The sequence below is a fragment of the Ceratotherium simum genome, chromosome 8 (assembly GCF_057802395.1).
Source record: "Ceratotherium simum simum isolate JZ-2026a chromosome 8, ASM5780239v1, whole genome shotgun sequence".
NCBI classification, from domain to species: domain Eukaryota; kingdom Metazoa; phylum Chordata; class Mammalia; order Perissodactyla; family Rhinocerotidae; genus Ceratotherium; species Ceratotherium simum.
In genome coordinates, this window is record NC_141907.1 from 85,672,840 (window position 1) to 85,695,798 (window position 22,959).

At 38.1% G+C, this 22,959-nt stretch overlaps 1 protein-coding gene across 1 annotated transcript in view; it reads right to left on the reverse strand.

Annotated features, from left to right (window-relative positions):
* Nucleotides 1–446: 446 nt before the first annotated feature.
* CENPE (centromere protein E) overlaps nt 447–22,959 on the reverse strand; it is a gene marked incomplete at its 5' end in the record, with an annotated part of 41,253 nt that continues 18,740 nt past the window's right edge. The window contains 12 exon segments of the mRNA XM_087434673.1: nt 447–656; nt 7,107–7,292; nt 10,504–10,581; nt 10,583–10,723; nt 12,597–12,800; nt 13,880–14,077; nt 15,985–16,182; nt 16,184–16,207; nt 19,301–19,405; nt 20,657–20,947; nt 21,126–21,284; nt 21,918–22,205. Coding sequence (XP_087290799.1) covers nt 462–656; nt 7,107–7,292; nt 10,504–10,581; nt 10,583–10,723; nt 12,597–12,800; nt 13,880–14,077; nt 15,985–16,182; nt 16,184–16,207; nt 19,301–19,405; nt 20,657–20,947; nt 21,126–21,284; nt 21,918–22,205 — 2,067 coding nt within the window.

A 22,959-nucleotide genomic window follows, 5' to 3' on the forward strand; every position in this document is an offset into this window, starting at 1 on the left:
ACGCCACCGGGCCAGCCCCTAATGTTCTTTTCATCATGCTGTACCACAAAGAACTTCAGGCACGCTACTATATACAGTACTGTATGTAACAAATCAATAAAAAGAGGATATGCTCCCAGGCACTAAGTACTACAATTTAAAAGGAAACACGATGTTTACACAAAAACAAAACAGGAAGAACAAATGAAATTAAGAGAACCAACAGAAACCTTAGTCAAACTGCTAAAAACACATACACATTCTTAATATTCACTTTCAAACATAAAAAGGCCATTTTTAAGCTGTTTATATATGATTGAGCAAGAAGCACGCAAAGACATCGTATGTTAGTAATTGATCAGAATTGTGCTTGTTTTTAAAACCTTTGCATACGTAATGAGAATTTAATAAATTTAAAATCTGTAGATGTTTGTATTTATTTTACAAAAAGCAATAACAATATCTTAACATATTTTAAAAAGTTAACTAATACAAAGAAATTTAGACAGTTTAGAAGGGAAATTTAAGCTATTAAAGACATATTCAGTTGAGACAAAGACATACTCTTTCTCCAACTCCTTGGCATTTCTCATCTTCTCTAGGTCTATTTTCACCAGTTTTGTTTTGAGATCTTCAATTTCTTCTTTATAGGGCTTAGCTCCTAAAGCAACTTTCTCCTAAATTTTTTAGAGAAAAGAAAAATAAAGTAATTTTAGAGCAGTTTCAAAGACCTGTTAACTGCCTTGATCTGGTAGGAACATTTTAAAGCAGCAAACTCCAAATATATGAAAAGCAGGAAAGGCACAAATTTTAACCCTAAAATGAATAACAAATAGATATTTGATGTGAAGTATATTTAAGCTATTGGAAGCTAATGTGAATTAGAAAACCTATGACTTTTATTTCTTAAAACAATTTTTTTCCCAATTAAAAAAAACAATATACCTAAGCAAAATGAAAGAGAAACGTCGAAAATAATGAAATGGGTAGACAAAGGTAAATCAGGAAAATGAGACGAGAGATGAACAGCAATATAAATATCAAAGAAGAACTGAACTCAACGCACAAAATCTCATATAACATTCGTGGGGATATTCTGTGCTCAAGGACAGTTCAATCTAGTGATAGAGATGCACCTACTTTCCACTCAGAGAAAACTATTATTCATATATAATACAAACATATATATACATCTTTTTTGTGTGTGTGAGGAAGATCAGCCCTGAGCTAACATCCATGCTAATCCTCCTCTTTTTGCTGAGGAAGACCGGCTCTGAGCTAACATCTATTGCCAATCCTCCTCCTTTTTTTCCCCCCAAAGCCCCAGTAGATAGTTGTAGGTCATAGCTGCATGTCCTTCTAGGTGCTGTATGTGGGACGCGGCCTCAGCATGGCCGGAGAAGCGGTGCGTCGGTGCGCGCTGGGGATCCGAACCCGGGCTGCCAGTAGCGGAGCGCCCCACTTAACCGCTAAGCCCCGGGGCCGGCCCCATCTTTTTTAATAAATAGGTTTAAATTTTTACAGCAATTTTAGGTTTATAGAAAAATTGAGCAGAGACCCTGTATACCCTTGTTCTCCCACTAGTTTCTCCTATTATTAACATCTTGAATTAGTGTGGTATATTTGTTACAAATGATGAGCCAATATCAATACATTATTGTTAACTAAACTTCACAGTTTAGAGTTTACTGTTTGTATTGTACACTCTTTGGGTTTTGACAAATGTGTAATGACATGTGTTCATCATCACTGCATCATATAAATTAGTTTCACTGCCCTAAAAATCTCCTGTGCTCCACCTACCTATCCCTCCCCCTGAACCCTTGGCAATCACTGATTTTTTTACTGTTTGCCTAGTTTTGCCTTTTCCAGGATGTCATATAGTATGTAGCCTTTTCAGATGGGCTTTTTAGAATTAGCAATATGCGTTTAAGATTCCTCCATGTCTTTTTGTGGCTTGATAGCTCATTTCTTATTATTGCTGAATAAATCATCATTTCTTTTATCACTGTTAGACATACAATGGATTACTATTAGATATTGAATAATAAACCCATCATTTTTTAAATAGGGACCCAGAGAGCTCTTTATTCCTCTAGGCTTTCCCCCCAGTCCCCATAAAAACATGTGCACACACTATGGCTAGCAAAGACTAAAAAGGTGCAAGCTTCCAAAAGTGAGAAGCTCAGCCTAAGGAGGTCGATGAGTGGGTCAGACGAGCCCATTCGCGGAGGAGCCCGCCGTTTGCTCAGTCACAGCATCAGTAAAAGACCCCGGCTTTCTGGACCAGATGCTGATATCAGGGACTCCCTGAGCATGTGACTGGCTGGAGTGGTGTGTTTTCTAAGAAACTGCCATACTGTCTTCCAAAGTGCCTGTACCATTTGCGTTCCCACCAGCAATGAACGAGAGTTCCTGGCTCCACTCCTTGCTGGCATTGTGTTGTCAGTGTTTTGGATTTTGGCCATTATGATATTTTCAGATACTGTGAATGTGTAGTGGTATCTCATTGTTTTTAATGTGCACTTTTCTAATGACATATGATATTGAGCATCTTTCCATATGCTTATTTACCATCTGTATATCTTCTTTTGTGAGGTGTCTGTTCAGATCTGTTGCCTACTTTTTAATCAGGTTGTTTTCTTTCTTATTACTGAGTTTTAAGAGTTTTTTGTATATTTTGGATAACAGTCCTTTATTAGATATGTGTTTTGCAAAGATTTTTCTTCCAGTCTGTGGCTTGTCTTTCACAAAGCAAATGTTTTTAATTTAAATGAAGTCCAATTTATCAATTTTTTTTCTTTCATAGATTGTGCTTTTGCTATTGTATCTAAAAAGTCAACGCCAAACCCAAGGTCACCTAGATTTTCTCCTATGTTATCTTCTAGGAGTTTTCTAGTTTTGTGTTTTACATTTAGGTTTATGATCAATTGAGTTAATTTTTGTGAAAGGTGTCCAGTTGTTCAGCACCATTAGTTGATAAGACTATCCTTTTCCATTGAATTGCCTTTGCTCTTCTGTGAAAGATCAATTGACCATATTTGTGTGTATTTATTTCTGGGATCTCTATTCTGTTCCATTGATCTATTTGTATACATTTTGTTTTAAAAGTTCAAAGAACTCTAAAAACATTTATTCACTTATGACACACAAAATAAAATTTCAATATATTCTAAAAATGCAGAAATTACAGTATTTTTTTGCCACAATATAGTGAAATAAATTAGTCATATGTAACAGTTTTAAAATAATTCTTGGGTAAAAGAAATCAAAATTGGAAATGCTGACTTAGAAACAAAAGACAATGAGAATTCCATATTTCAAAACTATGGCATGTGAGCAAAGCTGCACTCAGGAAATCCTGACAGCCTGAAACAGTTTACTAATAACTGAAAAGTCTGAAAACATATGTTCTTGGCTAACATCATCTATTTATCATATTTTTGATGGATTCTGTTGAGAAACTTTCCTTGCTCTACCAGAAAAAGAATTCCTTTGAGATTCTGATTTGAATTACATTAACTTTAGAAATTAATTTGGGAAAAACTGGTGGTTGTACAGTATTTAGGTTACCACCTAGGAAATGGCATGTTTCTTATTTTAAACACAGGCTCTCCTATATTTCCTTTTAGAGTTTTGATGTTCTTTTCATATATGTTGCCTCATTTTTTGTTAAGGTTAGTCACTCGAGAATTTTTATTTTAGATTTTGTGCCCATTTATAAATAAGGTCTTTTTTTCCTATTGTGCAGGATGTCCCTAAAGTTCTAGCGTGGTTTAAATTGTCAACAAATTCACTGTTACTTGATATAAATAATTTGTAAAGATACAACAGAGGAAATGTATTAAGCTTTAAACAAAATTGTTAATGATTCATTTGTTCAAATTACTTTCTTCTATATTCATTTAATAAACCCTACATTATATTTGGCAACTAGATCCAGGCGAATTAAAATAGTGGTGAATAGGTTAAAAGTTAATATCTTTGCATTTTATTCTGCCAAGTCTTGAGTTAAATACACTCTGTTGCATTTTATAGAATATTTATATAATATACAGAAACAAATTCTTAAAAATTCAAACTGTATAAAGATTTTATGGATACCGTGTATTTTGCTTTCTCCTCCCATGGGTGCTGTACAATGGCATACCCTATTATATTATCTAAATGGCTACTTATAGTACGCAGGAAAGATATTTCTCTCTCTGTAGATACCTGTCTCAACCTATACTGAGTGTGGAGAAATTTGTTGCTCACTTCCTCTTTCTTGAAACACTACCTTCACTTGTATGAAGAAACTGGAACCATTCTCTCTTGCCCGCCACCTCTCCTTTCTCTTTCACTTACTGGCTGCTCCATCTCAGTGTCTTTTGGTTACTCCACATCTCTTCTCCATTATGCTTACGCCCTCATCCAGTCTCATGATTTTTATATGCTGATGATTCCCCAAACTTATACCTCAAGTCTAGACCTCGCTCAGACTCATATATCCAATGGCCTACTGGGTGTCCTCAGTAGGCATTTCAAATTCAACATGTCCAAAACTGAACCCTCATTCTGCTTTCCCGGTTCCAACTTGCTCTTCTGGCAGTCTTTCTCATTTCCATAAACGGCAAGTCTATCCTTTCAGCTGCTCAGGCCAAAAACTTTGCAATCATCTCTGACTCTAAGAAATATGAGAGGTACGTGTTTGGCTTTCTCTTTGATTAATGAAATCTAAATATTTTGCAAAAAAAAAGAAATATGAGAGGAAGAGACATGTACCACTTCTGGGCCAGAGCCTTTAACAGTAGAGATTTTAAGACAATTTTCAGCCTCCTCATCTTGTCCCTTTTCTGTGGCCTGCGCATGGACAGCTTACAACTTGGCTTTAACCAGGCAGATGAAAACAGCACCCAGGGAGTGGTGGAGAAACAAGATGGGAGAAACGTGGGCCTCTGAATGATCATGTGGAATGGAGCCATTGCATTTTTGGTTGCCTTGGTTGTAGCAGCTGGCACATCACTAACAAACACACCCTCCTGGATTCGATTTTCAAAGGGCAGCCTTTAAAAAATTAATTCAGACCATATCCTTTTGCCAAAATCCTCTGATGACTTCCCATCTCACCCAGAATAAAACCCAAAGTACTTATAACAGCTTACAAGACACTTTATGATTTGGCTTTCTGCTACTTCTCAACTATTTCTCCCTCTATCCCTTGCCCACTCTGCTCAGGCGATGCTGGCTTTCTTGCTGTCTCTTTGAACATGTCTCAACTACTTGTGTGTCGGGGCCTTTGCACTTGCTACTTCCTTTGCCTAGGAGGCCCTTCCCTCCCAGACAGCTCACCGCATCACTTCATCATCCTAACAGTGCGGCTCTCCTCAACTCCCCTTGCAAAATCACATTCCTACTCTCACACCCCCACTCTCACCCAGCACCTATATACCCCTGTCTAGCTTAATTTTTTTCCATCGAACTTTTCACCATTTGACACACATATATACTTGTTTATTTTCTGACTTCCTGAACCAGAATGTAAGCCTCTTGAAGGAGGCTTTTTTTTTCCCCTCTGCAGTACACATGGCATCTAGAACAATGATCAACACATAGCAGGTACTCAACAAATATTTGTTGAAAGAATAAAAATGTGATTTAATTATTTGAAATATTAAAAAATTACTTTATTCTCAAAGATTCTAAAGCTTTACAGTTGATTTTCTTGGTTTTTAGCTTTACCAACAATTTTTAATTGTCAATTAAGATTATTTCCTCTTGCCTCTCTGTTTCATGCCTCCTTGAATGAACTAGAATTTTTAGAACAATGTTAAATAATGAAAAGAGCAGACATTCTTGACTTGTTCCTAATTTTGGAATGAAGAGACACTGGAGCAGGAACAGTGAACTGAAAGGCCTATTAGTGTCCGACCCAAGTAGCAGAAGAGTGAGAAGTGGCTGGGGCTAAAACCAGAGGGAGGAAGGATGTGATGAAGGAGGGCAAGACTTGTGTAATGGCACTCAAGCTACAAACATTTAAACTATGTTCTTCCTAGAGAGAACAGGTCAGATTCAGCCCACAGGCTATAGGTAGGACTCAATAACAGGGGATTAAGTAGCAAAAAAAAAAAAGAATTTTAAAATGTACTTATCTAACAGAGTGTTAAATATTTAGATAAGAAGCATTTTTTTGAAAAATAAAAAGAAATATATTTTAAACTGTAAAGAATATTTGTTTTTTAAAAATAATTTTCTAGGAAAATAAAAATAATCATTATTTTGCATGAAAAGATACTCCTGCATTTCATTTCCAAGTTATCACTTGCTTTTTTTTTTTTTTTTTATTTATTGATGTTTTAATGGTTTCTAACATTGTGAAATTTTGGGTTGTACATTTTTGTTTGTCCATCACCATATATATGACTCCCTTCACCCCTTGTGCCCACCCCCCACCCCCACTGCCCCTGGTAACCACAGTCCAGTTTTCTCTGTCCATGTGTTGGTTTATAGTCCACATATGAGTGAGATCATACAGTGTTTGTCTTTCTCTTTCTGGCTTATTTCGCTTAACATAATACGCTCCAGGCCCATCCATGTTGTTGCAAATGGGACGATTTTGTCTTTTTTTATGGCTGAGTAGTATTCCATTGTATATATATACACCACATTTTCCTAATCCAATCATCAGTCGAGGGACACTTAGGTTGCTTCCACTTCTTGGCTATGGTGAATAATGCTGCAATGAACATAGGGGTGCATAAGCCTCTTTGGATTGTTGATTTCAGGTGTGTTGGATAGATTCCCAGTACTGCGATGGCTGGATCATAGGGCATCTCTATTTTTAATTCTTTGAGGAATCTCCATACCGTTTTCCATAGAGGCTGCACCAATTTGCATTCCCACCAGCTGTGTATGAGGGTTCCTGTTTCTCCACATCCTCTCCAACATTTGTTGTTTTTTGTCTTGGTGATTATAGCCATTCTAACAGGCATGAGTTCAGTGGTAGAATTCTCGCCTCCCACTTGCTTTTTTAAAGCTTGAGTATTGAACTTCAGACATGAAAGTAAAAGATTAGAGTCCCAAATTATCTGTCAAGTTCAACAGTAAAAGAAAAAACCCTTTTCTTTATGAACTGAATTTGTTGTTACCTGAAGCACTTGGATCATTTCTTTTGTTTTTTCCAGGCATTTATTTGATTCATTAACTTGTGACTAAAGTTTTGCTGTGACGTCATTAGACATCTCTAGTTCTCTCTGCATCTCTATAATCTTGTCTTCCTTGTGCATGGCACTTTCTCTAGCTTCATGGAGTGCAGTTTCCAGCTCTTGAATTGTCTATTAAAAACACACACATATATAAGGTCTGCTGTGAAGACAGAATCACAGTATACAAGTTTAAGACAAAGATGGTCATATATGGGTATTAACTTTTCAGATTGCATTAACAAAGGACAGAAAAGAAGAGAAGCCAAATGGCACTCGATTTACATAGGTATTATTTTTTTCACTTAGAAGCAAGCTGATGATTTTTGGACAAAAAAATGCCCAAATTTTACATAAGGTTTAGTGCTTATTTTATTTACTAGTTAGCATAGTGCTAAGCATATTAAACAGGCACTGACATTTTAAATTAACACTACTTACAGAAAGTACATTTGTTAATTGACTCTTTAGAGTAATACATGTAACATATCTTTCGCTTTATTTTTATTACCTAGTTTTTACCTTGAAAAATACAAGTATGTGGAAAAATTCAAAGGCATATAATGAAGAGTAAGTTCTCCCACCTCAGAACCCCCAACAACTCTGAAGCAATGACTACTAAACTCTTTCAAGTGTATCCTTGTGGAAATTTTCTATATGTATCTAAGCATATGTGAATATATAGTTTATAAAAACAGTAAGTCATACACACAATACGCGTAAGAAGAAAGTACACACACAATAGTGCATAAGTAGAAAGAAGCAAGTGCCAAAGCAGGACTGCATTTGAACATCAAGAAGACAGAAATCATGACTACAGAAGCACTACACAATTTTAATGTAGACAAGACACTGAAATTGTTAAAGATTTTGTTTACTTTCGTTCAGTCATCAATTTAAATGGAGGCTGTAGTCAAGAACCCAAGAGAAGACTGAGACTCAGAAGGGCAGCAATGAAAGAATTAGGAGGGATTGAGTGTAAGGAAGGGTCATTAGATACCAAGGCCAGGATTATCCACACCCTCGCACTCCCAATTATTATGTACAAGTGTGAAAGCTGGAGAGTGAAGAGGGCTGATGGGGAAAAAAATGGATTCATTTGAAATCGGGTGTTGGAGCAGAGCTCTATGCATGCCCTGGGCTGCCAGAAAGATGAACAAGTGGGTCCTAGAGCAAATTAAGTCTGAACTCTTGCTAGAGCCAAAAATGATAAAACTGAGGCTGCCCTACTTTGGGCACATCATGAAAAGGCAGGATTCTTTGGAAAAGGCAATAATACTGGGGAAAGTAGAAGGCAGCAGGAAAAGAGGAAGACCAAATATGAGACCGACTGACTCCATAAAGGAAGCCATAGGCATGAGCCTACAGGAGCTAAGTAGGGCTGTTGAGGACGGGACATTGTGGACATCACTCATGCATAGGGTAGCCAGGAGTAGGAGCTGACTTGACAGCACATAACAAAAACAAATATATAGTTCTGCTTTTTTTTTTTTTCCTGAGGAAGATTAGCCCTGAACTAACATCTGTGCCAACCTTCCTCTATTTTGTATGTGGGTTGCTGCCACAGCATGGCTGGTGAGTGGCGTAGGTAGGTCCGTGCCCAGGATCCAAACCGTGAACCCAGGCCACCGAACTGGAGCATGCCAAACTTAACCACTAGGCCATGGGGCCAGCCCCCTACCTTTTTTTAAATTGACAATATATTTTCCAGATCTTTTCATTATCAACACATAGATCTCTCATACTTTTGTTTTCATGGATACATACATCCTGTTTCACGGAGGTACTATAAACTAGTTAACCTGTCACCTACTAATGAACGTTTAGGTTATTTCCAGTTTTTTGTAAGTACAAAAATACATGAATTTAAATACCTGAATTTGTTCATATTTATAAGATTATTCACATACATACACATGCAGGTCTTCCTGGAAAATGTCTGTTTCTTTTTGGTCCACCCGGAATTTAGTTTTGTTTAATGAATGAAGTAAGAGTCCAGACTTATTTTTTCAAGACTGTAGCTGGTTGTTCTGATTCAAACATTAAGTAAACCATCATTTCCCCACTGAGTTGACTGCTACCACTATCGTATACTAAATTCTCATACTCATTTGGGTGTACTGCCGAACTCTCTACTCTGTTCCACTGCTCTATTTCTACATCGCCACCAAACTACTCTATGCTACTCTAATTTGGCTTAATTATCAAACTAATAGCATATGATTTATTATCTGATGGGGTATTTCCTGGGGTCATTGAAGATGGAATTTCCTTCTGCTTCTTTACCTTATTGCTTTAGAAGATGGGTTTCATATTTCTGCTATTTTTATCTCTACAGCTGACTGCAGTGGTCAGCAAATCAATAAACTGTATACTAGTGATCTTCTAGTTTCCACTAGTAATTAATTATTAAACTAGTGGTTAATGTTTTATCATAAATATTTATTTTGGTAAAATGGTTAAGTTATAATTTACTCTTGGGTTCTCCATTAAGACATTCTGTGTGATAACAAAATAAAACAGCATGTCTGCTTTACAGATTCCCAAGAAACGGTAGTTAATAAAGTAACTGGATTATTCAAATAATGTACTGATTCTTGGGTACAGGTTAATTTGCATAAGAATTTATTACATTTTTAGCCCCTTCCATTTTTATTTTGATCACATTAACCAATATTAAAGACACTGATGATAATTAGAGAAAAGCTAAATTGCTCTTTCCCTCTAAGCTAGTTCTGTATATAGACACAGATTATAATTTAATAGAGTGTCACATGATTTAGGAAACTTACAATATATGGTAATAACACCTTAAGCGGTGTACGTATCTGTTAATCAAATTAAGCTATGAGTTACCTCTGTTTTATAATTCAAAGCGAAGATTTTATATAACGTCTAGCTTTATAATTAGTTGAGTGACAGCCACAATAGAACTATATTTAAAAGACAAGCCCATCATGCACGTTTCTTTTTTCTTTTTTTTTGTTTTTTTGTGAGGAAGATGAGCCCTGAGCTAACATCTGATGCCAATCCTCCTCTTTTTGCTGAGGAAGATTGGCCCTGGGCTAACATCTGTGCCCATCTTCCTCTATCTTATATGGGACGCTGCCACAGCATGGTAAATAAGCGGTGCACTGGTGCACATCCGGGATCCGAACCTGAGAACCCTGGGCCGCCAAAGCAGAGCACGTGCACTTAACCGATATGCCACTGGGCCAGCCCCTCATGCACGTTTCTTAACACATTCAATACTGTGATTTTGCTCTGAAATGTTATATAAGATGCATCTTTAGCTCTGTGATGAAGCTGCAAATTGAAAAACATCTTATAAGAAATTTCATACCTCTGTGGTTAGTTGTGTAGCTTTTGATGTGACGTGAAGATTCTTAGCGTCTTGTGTAGCAGGATTAACAAGGGCACCCAGATGTCTGAGAGATCTTCAAAGTTTGATAGTTTTTAAACAGTTTTTCATTCTCCTCTTTCACTGATTTCAGGTCATGTTTCTATTCTTTGACTATGGTTGCATTTCTTCCCTCAAACTCTGTTGCTTCATTCCTTATACCCTATTGAATAGTAAAGACACCATTATAGCTTCTAAAATGAATTACACATAAAAAACAAGTATGAAAAATACTAGAATTCTAGGACAAGGCATATGCTGAAATTCATTATTCAGAACATTCTAGAAGAGTACTTTAAAAGAATGTGAATATTCTTTGTGATTTGCATCAGTTCCTGACATTTCAGATGTTGGATATTGATGATGAGAATAAAAAAGAATAAGGACTAGAGAGGATTCACATTGATTTGTAAGATGATAACTTCACTTTATTAGATCAGTATGATATATGAAGAGGAATCTGAAGAACTGTGCAGGTTAAAGTCATTACATGTGTTACAACACATATAATGTCACATATAAACATTAACTGACATCTAATAGCACAGCATACACAGTAAACTTAACAACAATCTACTTTCCTGTTTCATTTCAAACCTTAGTGTTATAGGGAAAAGAATTCACTGACTTTTGGTAATTAATCTGAAAATCCTGTATTTCTGTGCACGGAATAACAGTCAATCAATATCCTCTTTTACATCAAAAGCTAACTGACTCTGAAATTGCTCCTATCATCTTTTACTTCCTATCCCTACGGGACGTACTTTTTGCTCTCATTATGAATGCCGTCTTGGTCTTACCTATATCTTTCTTTGTGGCATTACGGCAGTTCTATCAGAGGTGGATCCTAATTAGTTGTGTTCTTGCTGGCACCCTGGACCCTCCTTGCTCTGGACTACTGACCTCCTACCACATACAGTCATCAATTCCTACTCTCAGATGCTGGAAGAAGCCACATATCCATGCTGGTCTACACAGCAGAAATCCCTACTTTCTAACCACAACTGGGCCCTCAATATTATAAGGAAAACACTGGATTATATGGAGATTATCTTATCCACACACTGGTTTTATGCTTTTCTTCACTGATTGTGGTCTATTTTTTTTTTTTTTTTTAAACAGCTCATTTACGATTTTGCTAGCTTGGGGTATTCTACAAATGGGATTAACTATCCACAGGAAAACATTTTTTTAAAATGTTACCTATATTTCAATGTGATTTAAGTATAGTTTCCAGATGAAATTAAAGTGTCAGGAAAGAACTACCCAAACATGTGAAATACAAAACCAGTCTTAGAAGTTACAATATTAATCTAGTTCCCTTTGCTCCAATTGCATATATAACAAGCAACTTTCTGGTTCCTGCCAATTTTACCAGGTGTATGAGGTAGGGATTACTTCAGAAAGCAGAATGAATCTTCTGACCAGTGGAAAGTAAAACAAATTAACAAACTGACCTCAAGCAATGTTGGTTCTTACGAATCTGTCCACTAGGACTGGTCACCTTGGGAACAATGACACAAACCACATTTTTGAACCTCAGAGTTGAAAGATCAGCTCCTATGATAGCGACAGCACCAAGGTGAGAAGCATGAGGCCTCGCTAGGTAGCGGGCCAGGCCCGTCCATGGCTTTACCACAGTTGCTGCCTGTAGCCCTGAAACAGGCTCTCGTCTCACCCTGCCTGAGGCTACTTGGCGAAAAGGCTCAATTCCTACCTAAGCGAGCAATGACAGAGGAGGAGGGCAAGAAGATTCGAGACTTCACAAGTGGAAATGGATTATTATACACCAAGATTTTGTTATCTTCGTTACAAGTAAAAGTTGATATATTTAATTATCTTAAGGAAGCGTAATGTGTTAGAGGAAGAACATGTTTTACCGAGTCAATTTTTTTCAAATAAAAAAATAGTATATACAAACAAATGAAAGAAAATATACTTAAAATTAAGTTGCTCTAAGTCTTTTTAAGAATGAGGTACAAAAATTAAAGCAAACAATAAAAAGAATCAGGTAGCACAAAAAAATTACTACTTACAGTTATTTTTTTATTATAAAAATTATTCACTTCACAAATCCTATCATTTTCTTTCTGGATGCCATTTTTAAGCTTTTCTATATCAAAATGAGTATTCAACCACTCTTCCAAAAACTGGGTCATTTCTTTCCTATTACGTAGTACTTGTTGAAATTCAGTTTTCATCCTGTGGAAGTCACTTTCTGAAAAATCTTTGAGAATTTCCTGTGTGAAAAATAAGCAGTGAATCTCATTAACATTAGGAAAGTTTTTATCTAAATATCATACAAATATCATAAAACGGGGAAAATAACCTTACTACTGAACTCTCATTCTTAATATTTTGAAGTAAATATAATTCTAATTTATTCTAATTATATTAGAAATATAATTCTAATTTAAAATTTTACTTATTTGAATCATAAAATTTTGGCAGTATAGGCTATGTGATGGAGGCACATCTACAAGTTCTGCCCATTAGCATTAAAACCTGTTCAAAACTATGAATCTGTGACTAATAATCACAGTATATGAAGTGCCTCTGGATGCAGCTTTTCTGTGCATACAGCAGGCCTTCCATGCGTCCTGGGAACTGGATGGCCCTCATACTGCTGGGTGAGAGCAGGATACTCCGTGTGGAGTTGTTACAATAAAAATGTCTCTGACTCCCAGTCACAGATCTAGGAAGCTTTAGAAGGCATTTGGAAAAATATGCTGGGCTTCCACGAATTTCCACTTGCTGATGTTAAGTTTGTGTTTCTGTGTCTGGGGAGTTCTGAGAGGAGGCTGGTCTGACTTGGCACTCTACATCTGCCCAGCTGTCCTTCTGCAACCTATTTTTTTGTGTGTATGTGAGGAAGATCAGCCCTGAGCTAACATCCGTGCTAGTCATCCTCTTTTTGCTGAGGAAGACCAGCCCTGAGCTAACATCCAAGCTAATCCTCCTCTTTTTGCTGAGGAAGATGGGCTCTGAGCTAACATCTATTGCCAATCCTCCTCCTTTTTTTTATTTCCCCAAAGCCCCGGTAGATAGTTGTATGTCATAGTTGCACATCCTTCTAGTTGCTGTATGTGGGACGTGGTCTCAGCATGGCCAGAGAAGCCGTGTGTTGGTACGCACCTGGGATCCGAACCCGGGCCGCCAGTAGCGGAGTGCGTGCACTTAACCACTATGCCACGGGGCCCGCCCCTGCAAGCTATTTTTAATTTCGTAAATGAAAATGGCTCTAAGCACATGAAAAGCTACCTTTCTACTTGATAAAAAGGCTTAAAATCTAATTAAATCCATTTTAAATAAGTTATACCTCAATACGTAGATCCATTTTCTGCCTCAATTGGCAGTCCCTTAATTCTCTGGATGGTACATCATAATCTCGTTGAAGGTGCTGTATTTTAATTAGCAGTTCACTTTGCTTTTCCACTTCATCAATAAAAATCTTTTCAAATTTACTGATGGATTCATGTTGTTCTGCCTTTATCTTTGTAACATGGCTTAACACAAACTTGCAGGAAAACATTAAACAAATTGGGAAATGAAACTTTTATCACATTTAGAGGAAGTTTTAAACCCTTGAGACTAAGAGGTAGGATGGCATGTCTTGTTTATCTATATCCTCTGACTAGCGAGGAAGAAGGAAAGAGCCTCTCTCCATTCCCAACTTTCTCCTCTCAGCGTCTTGGGAGAGTAACTTCCAGACCTCTGGTTTCTTATTTCTGACTTCCTAACGGACATACCTCATGGATGTCCTACAGTTACCTCAGATTCAATACATTTAAAATGTAACATTATCCCGTTTCCTATAAATCCACCTTTTTCTATTGCCCCCTTCTGGTTAATAACATCACCAATTACCTAGTTTTCCCAGCTAGACACCTGAGATTCATTTTAACATCCTCTCCTGCCTCCCTTGATTGGGTACAATGTGGGTGTCCATGCCTCAAGATTTACCTGTCATGTGTATTTAGATGTCTGGCTTAATGGTGACAATAATTTGAATGCCCTATGTTCTATGGACCTTATGAATAAGTTCTGATATCTGATTGTCAGGATTTTTGGAAGAATATCAGAGCCTGAGGGGCAGTCTACCTACGTAGGGAAGATACCCACTCCCTACTTCCTCAACTTCCCCCATTCCTCAGCCTCTTATAATCTGGCCTCTTCCCTAACCACTCAGCTAAAACTGCTCTGACAAAGGTCACCAGTGAGCTCTATTATCAACAATTGAGGGGATGTCTTCATTCCATGTTCTGGCTGCCGGAAGCATCTGCCACTCTCGGCCACTTCATCTTTGACATACTCTGCTCCACTGACTTGAGCGCTGGCACTTTTGCTTGGTTCTCTCCTGTCTCTCTGACTTTTCCAACCTTGAACCCTTGTGTTGCTCTCTCTTCTGCTACTGTCTCTTGAGAACTGATCTTTTCCAGAGTTCTCTTTTATCTTCACTCTACTATACTTCTGGGTGGCCTCACTCACACCTGTTGTACTAACTATCACCAAATGCTGATGGATCCCACATCTTCATCTTTGGTCCTGATTTTTCTCCTGAGAAACCTCAGATTCACAACTAAATGCCTACTTGGTTTCTCTTCCTGGATGTTCCATTATAGGTATTTCTATCTCAAAACATCTCAAACTAAACACCGGATCTCTCCTCTTGTCTCACCCGCCTTGCTCCTTTTCCGTTTTTCTTTATATCAGTTAATGGCACCACTATCCACAAACCTGGCTAAGCCCAAATCCTGGGACTCGGTCTAAATTTCTTTCATCCTTTCCATCCCCATGAATCCTTCCCTGGTAGGAACATAACATCTCATCTGGACAATTGCCTCTTGTCTCTTCTCTCTGACACCGCGCTTATCATCCCTTGCAGACTCATTTCCTCTTTGTCTGTAGTGAAGTCACTAAAACAGTAATCTGATTGCATTACTGCCACCACTTAAAATAACTGTCCAATGGCTCCTCCTCATCTGCAAAATGAAGTCTAAGTTTTACTGTTTGAGCCCAGCCTCAAACAGTTCAAAACAGCCTCAAGACTTCAGAAGTCTTGTCTTCTTGAACTTGTCCTCTGGTGTGTCGTGCACCTGCACTACTTCCACCACTGCACCTCTCGCCTGTCCACATGTCTGCCTCACCCACTGGACCACGAGAGCTGGGATGTTACTCATCTTTGTCTCCCCAGCACCTGACAGTGTCGGGGCCACAGGCAGAGCTCAGGTTTGTTGAATGAGCAGGTCCTAGATGCACTGAGGATCCTGCACACACTATTCTCAGACCCACGTCATCTTTAATTCAGTAGTAAATACACTAAATAGCAAATATGCCAATCTCAAAGCAGGATCTAAATGCACTGAAGTTTGTAACTGAAATCTATAGCAATATTTACAAACATATTACTAAACAAGGTGATACCTGGAGTTTCTTCACGACTCTGTGGAACTCCATGGAGCATCTCTGGTTGGCGGTGAGAAGTTTCTGAATCTGTCGGGTTTGTGGAGCTGGAAGCGAGAGGTTTGCTTTTACTCTAACTGAAAGTTCTCTTTGGGTTTCAATTTCCCTCTCCAAGTCAAGAGAGAGTCCATTTAAGCACTCAGAATGACTCTCCGTTCTCTGAAGAGAATCTCTTCAGAAGCTCCTAAAGAAAATGAGAATTCATTCAATTTAATAATTCATCCCACTTTAACAATAAGTAGTCCTAGCCCTGGAATTGTAACAAAACTTATGCTTAACACTTTCTGTAGGGCCGACATAAATTAAGACTTTTGTGTTTAAAAAACAAAAGGAAAATGTTATTGTTGATTTTGGATTATAGAAATAATATATAATCATTGTGGAAATTTAAAAAGTTTAAACAACTATAACAAAGAAAACCAGAAACAACCATTTTTATCATTATGATACATTTTCTTTTAGTCTTTTGAACATCCATGATCTGAATGAGCACTTAGAAAGTCTGAAGAGAAATCTGCATGAATTCAATCTAGTATGTACTGTAGCTCCAGGCTGAATGCTGCTTCTGGTGACAGCAGGTGGTGTGAGTCAGCAGACACAAGTGACTAGAATCACACAAGTTACGTGTCAGCCTGGTGTAGCATCTCCACACACTTCTAGTGTCTGCCTAGAATCTGAGCTTTCTCACCTTTTATCAGAGTGAGAGCTCAGGCTCTAGCCCTGCCCGCTTCCTGACTGGGGAAATCCTCGAGCCATTCTCCCAACTACAAAATGAAGACTACGATAATTGCCACAAAGTTTTCTAGGGGATTAAGTAAAATATTAGATAATATCCATATCTGTATAATCTATGAAATATATACAGACATTATAGTTTAAAAGAAATAAAATTATATTTGTAAAAATGCTTCTATACCCAAGTTTTAAACTTAGACTTGGTTTTGATGCTGGCCCTGATATCAGTTCCCCTACATTAAACCCCTACATTTAACATGGGTTAAAACCAAAAGCACTCATCCCTTTCCCTGCTTCTCTAAGCTACATTCATATGTAAATATCAGTTTTTTTAAACCTTTGTATCCCTGAACTTCACAGGGCAAATAGAAGTTACAAACTGTTAGAGCCCAGGTGGCCTCATGCTAACATTTCGGCTAGTTAGGGGTCCTTTGAAGTTTTGTTACAGGGAAACTGACATCCAGAGAATATCAAGAAGCTGAAGCTTCCCAGACCCCAACTCCTTGGCTTCCTGGCACCAGAATCCACCCTCCACCACGGAGGCAGACAACCAAGGACACCCACCTGCGGATTCTCTTATCTCGCCATCCCCTGTCCCTGTCATCAGCCACACAAGGCCAAACGCAGGCTGGTGGGAAGGCACCAACCAGCAAGGCCACAGGCTCCCCTCATATAATCACTCACAGGGTCCGAGATGACGCAGAAAGCCGGTTTTGTGGAACCAAGACACCTGGTCCAAAGGCACTGATAAGGAACAGATAAAGATAACAACTGACTCGAGGCCAGAACGTCTGCTCGGACCCTTGCACAGTTGCTCCCCTGGATGCCTGTGGTCACCACCACCACGCCTTCTCTCCTTTGATCTCCCCTTTAAAAACCCCTGCGTGTAGCCTTTCGGGGAGTTTGGGATTACAGCATGAGCTGCCCGTTCTCCTTGCTCAGTGCTTTGCAATAAAATTCCTCCTCTCTTCCCCTACACCTGGTGTCAGAGATTGGCTTGCTGTACGACAGGTGAGTGAACTCACTTCAGGTTCAATATCAGTTTCAAATCCTGATTCCACCAATTTACGAGCTATGTGACCTTGGACAATGACTAACCTTCCTCCTGGGCCTCCGTTTCCTTGGTTATGAATGGAGGAATAAAACCTGTCTCACAAAGTAAAGCACCCAGTCCACTGCCTGGTGTGGGGCAGACACCCATTAAGTCTGAGCCAACAAGCTCAACTGCCCAGAGGCCAGGCAGGTGACACGCTGGCCAGAGTACAGAAGGAGGAACACTTTACGTTCAGCCAGGCACTAAACCACATGTTTAGTTCAGGGCGCTAAACAACAGAGTAAGGGGCTTCTGACAATAATGAGCTCTCTTTTTAAAAATTTAAGGAAAAGCTAGACAGATGTTCATTAATCTGGGATGTTGGAGAGGGGATTCCTGCTTTTGGTCTTAGGAGGAGTCACATTATGGTATGTAGCAGCACTGTCTCGTCACTCATTTGTACTTTTTTTTTGTGGGAGGAGATCAGCCCTGTGCTAACATCTGCCAATCCTCCTCCTTTTTTTTTTTTTTTTTTGCTGAGGAAGACTGGCCCTGGGCTAACATCCATGCCCATCTTCCTCCATTTTATATGGGACGCTGCTACAGCATGGCTTGCCAAGCAGTGCGTTGGTGCGCGCCCAGGATCCGAACCAGCGAACCCCGGGCCACTGCAGCGGAACACGCACACTTAACCACTTGCACCACCGGGCTGGCCCCCATTTGCACTTTTAAGAAATACATGTTAAATGCTGACTTCTGTAGGACTGTGCTAAGTGATATAGCCATAAACAACACAAAAAAGTCTTTAGGGATCTTGTGTTCTAATAGGGGTGAGAGTAAATCCTGTTCACTTTACCCTCACCACATGTTCAGAATCCACACACTTCTCGCTGCTTCCACTGCTGCGGCTCTGGGCCGAGCCACCACCATCTTTGCGTGATTTGGACACTAGTCTTTCCAATAGTCTCCCTGCTTTCACTCTATTCTCAACACAACCATCAGAGCCATCCCTTTAACTGTAAGTCAGACCACGTCTCTGTCATGCTCAAAACTCTCCAGTGGATCTCCATCTTGCTCAGAGTAAAACCCAAAGTCCTTTTAAGGCCCCACAGCCTGCTTCCGCCCGTTAACTCTGACCTTGTTCCTCATTAGCATTCCCCCTTGTTGATGCTGCTGGAGCCCACCAGGCAGCTTCTGCCTCAGGAGCTCTGTCCTGGCTGTTCTCCCTGCCTGTACTGCTCTCCACCACACAACTGCATGGCTCAACCCTTGACCTCTTTTAGGTATTTGCTCAAATATCACCTTTCCAGTGAGGCCTTAAAATCACAAACCCCACTGTTTTGTCTGTGTATATACGTAAATATGTACACACATACGTACTTGTACTAGATTATAAAGTTTAGAAGAATATTGACCATTAGCTATTCATTCCACAGAGGTTCCTGTGATTCCACAGGCCTTTGGAAGGCTGCCAATATTCATGTGTAATTTTAACAGGGGGCACTTAACTTTTATCCTAAAGCACTTTTCTCTCAGGCTTTCTGTAAGGTGCTGTTTTCCATCACATAGAAACATTTTTTCATGTTTTAATACCTCTTTCAGGTTCTGTTGGTCCTGCTTGGATACAAATAAATAAACATGGCTTCAGCTGTAACTACATTCACATGTAATGTCTAATCATACACTTTCTCAATTACATCTTTTACATCAAGTTTCAATAAAGGAATTAAATATTACACTTGTAACACAAAAAATGTTAAAAATGGTCAGAAAATGACTAATAGTATCACTAAATCTTTTAGTGAGTGATCTCAACTCATTGGGAAAAATAGTGGGAAAACCACAAATCTTTTGGAGATAGAATCTGTTCCTGTAACCTTCACAGTTGCAAATTAGGTTTTAGATTTATTTCTGGTTCCTACTCTTCCAAATCTCTGCATTAGAATCATTGCTGCCAACTAAATACACTAGCACAACCATCTATACTATCTACGGTGCTCCAAGCCCTATTCATATATTCTTTCCAGCACCTTGGACCAGAAAATTCATACCCCACTTACATTCTGTATTTCTGAGTACAGAACAAAATATTTTCTCCCATTTGTTTATCTTGCTCATTGTAGTACCTGGAAGAATGACTAACTGTTCAATGAATATTTGTTGAAAGAATTAAATCTCTTCATAAATTTAGTTAGGGTCCACATAAAGATGATTCCCAAGTGTCTGATGTTCCTACTGAGACTGCAAATGATACTGTTTTCCACTTTATTCTTTCTTCAATATTGAAATACGAGAATGAAAAAGATTTTTATAGATTTCATAAAATTTCTTATTGGTCCGAATTTTACATTACTTTTTAGAGGGTTCAATCAGGTTTTTTAAGATATATGATTCTAAATATCTGTTAATAGTCATACTAGAACAATTTCCTTTTTTATATTCATCCTGCCTTTTTTCCTTCTAACCTCATCAACTAGAGCCCATGTCTAAATCTACATGTAGAGATAGACAGATGGGGCTTTTAATCTTTTGTAAATCTAATCCTTCAAATATGTCTCCACTGAGAATAATGCTACTTCTTGGTTTAAAAACTCTTTTAGAAATTTCATTAAAGAAAATAGTCTGCTTGATTTAATAATCTTTTTCTTAAAAATAAAGAATTAAAATGGCATTTTCTGAAAAACATTTTGGCTTCTTTTAAAACTGTATTGCCTGTTGGTGTGAAAAAGTATAGTAATAGTTTTCCCATTATCCTTCACTGTTTGTAGAAATTTCCAGAAAAAAAAAGTAAAAACATTGTTTCCCTTTTCAAAAGAGCTTCATTCTTATAAATAGTTACTAGATAGGGGTAGATTCTGAACTCACACTAGCCATCATTTCTCTTAAGGTTTCTCTGAATTGGTCTCTTTCCATTTTGAGAGACTCTTTCATCCTCCTTAGCTCATCTCTCTCCTTAGCTGCAATTCTTATTTCTTCAAGGCTTTCATGAAGTGTCTGAGTCAAGTGTAAGTTATCCATTTCCACACTTTGCATAGATAGATTTTGGGCCTCAAACTGCTTCTCCAATTGTTCCATTTCATTCATTTTTTTATGAGTTTTACTGACATCTTCTTTCATTTTAAGAAGTTGAAGCTCTTTTTTCTGGAGTTCTTGAATCTTGAGATAATTATAAAACAAGTTAGAATGCAAACAGAATTCCTTCAAGGAAGGAAAACAGTGTCTATTTGTTACATACAAGTACATATCTACATCCACATATCTATTTCTATCTCCTTTCTCATTCCACAAATAATTTTGGACACAATTACTCCCCAAAGAACAAAACAACACATACCTTTTTCTGTAATTCATCTTTTGATTTATTTAAATCCTTTTGAATATTTGAAATTTGAGTTGTCTTTCCTGAAATTCTCTCTCTGAATTTATCAATAATTTCTCGATGTTCTTTCAAACGCATACGAGCAATTTTTAGTTCTTGTTGTGTTTCCAGATCCTTTATTATTAGAAGAAATTGAGAAATATGATAATATAAAGACACATTACCTTTTCTTAATGAGGAACTAGTTGAACAAAGTCTTAAAAAATGCATGCTCATAGTTAAAAACCACCACCACATCACCACAAATCAGAACAGTACAGAAGGATAAAAAGTAAAAGTTCCTGTCTCTCGCCTCACCCTTCCTAGTCCTGTTCCCTGTTGAACTGGGCCACTTGCTCTTCTCCTTTCAGACCACTTGGACACCTTTCTGGATCAATGTCACATAAGAAGTGCCCCATTCTAATGCTTAGTATTCCACTATACAAACAAACCCCACTTAGCCAGTGCCTTATGGCAGACGCTTGGATTGCTCCTTGAGTTTGTGAGTTTGTTCACCACAAACAATGGTGCAGAGAATGCTGCGGTATTTCTGCCCAAATGTGTGAATATATTGGTAGGATAAATTCCTAAAAGTGGAATTGCTGTAACAAATGTATATGTTGATAAATTTTTAATAAGATATTGTCAAACTGTCTCCCTAAAAGGTTATAATGTTTACGTTTTCACCAACAGTATCATTTATTTAAAAGAGAAGGAAGCTTCTTGTATTAACATGTTTGCTGGATAGGAAGAAAGAGCACAACTCACTCTAGCTATGGTTTCTTCTAAGTTTGCCTTGAGTTGGTCTCTCTCCAGTTTGAGAATCTCTTCTACTCTTCTTAGATTATCTCTTTCTTTCATTACAGATTTCATTTCTTCAAGGTTTTCATGAAGTTTCTGAGCCAAATTTAAGTTCTCCATTTCTGTTTTATCCAGAGTTAAACTATGGGCCTTGAATTATTTCTTCAATTGCTCTATTTCAGACATTTTTTTCTGTGTCTCACTGACATCTTTTAACTTAAAAAGTTGATGTTCATTTGCCTTAAGTTCTTGGATCTTAAGATAATCATAAAATGTTAGGATACAGATGGTTTTTAAGGAAAGTATAAAGAATAGTTTCTAAATTGATTAAGACAATAGGCTTCCCATGTCACTCATTAATATTCTGCAAAATTCCACACAGAATTTTTTTTTTTTTTTTTTTTTTTGTGAGGAAGATCAGCCCTGAGCTAACATCTGCCAATACGGGACGCTGCTACAGCATGGCTTGACAGGCGGTGCATCGGTGCACACCTGGGATCCAAACCCCGGGCCGCCACAGCGGAGCGTGTGCACTTAACTGCTACACCACTGGGCTGGCCCCAGAATTTATGTTCTTTTGAGGTATAATATACATAAGCCCACTAATATTAAGTGTATAGCTCAATGATTCTTGACATATGTATACATCCATGTAATTACAACCCAGATTAAAATACAGAACATTTCTAGCACCCCACAAGGTTCCTGTGTGCCCCCTTACTACAGCCAACCACTATTCTGACCTTGATCATCCTAGATGAGTTTGCCTGTTTGTGAACTTACAAATCACAATGTATGTATCCATTCCCCTGTTGATAGGCATTTGAGTTGTTTTCAGTTTTTCACTATTATGATCAGAGCTGCTGTGAACATTCTTGTACATATCTTTATGTGGAAGTATGCATTCTTTTCTCTTAGGTACATACTCATATATGCTGGGGCACAGGCAGGTATACATTCAGTGTTAGTAAACACGGCCAAGCTGTTTTCCAATGTGGCTAAACTATTT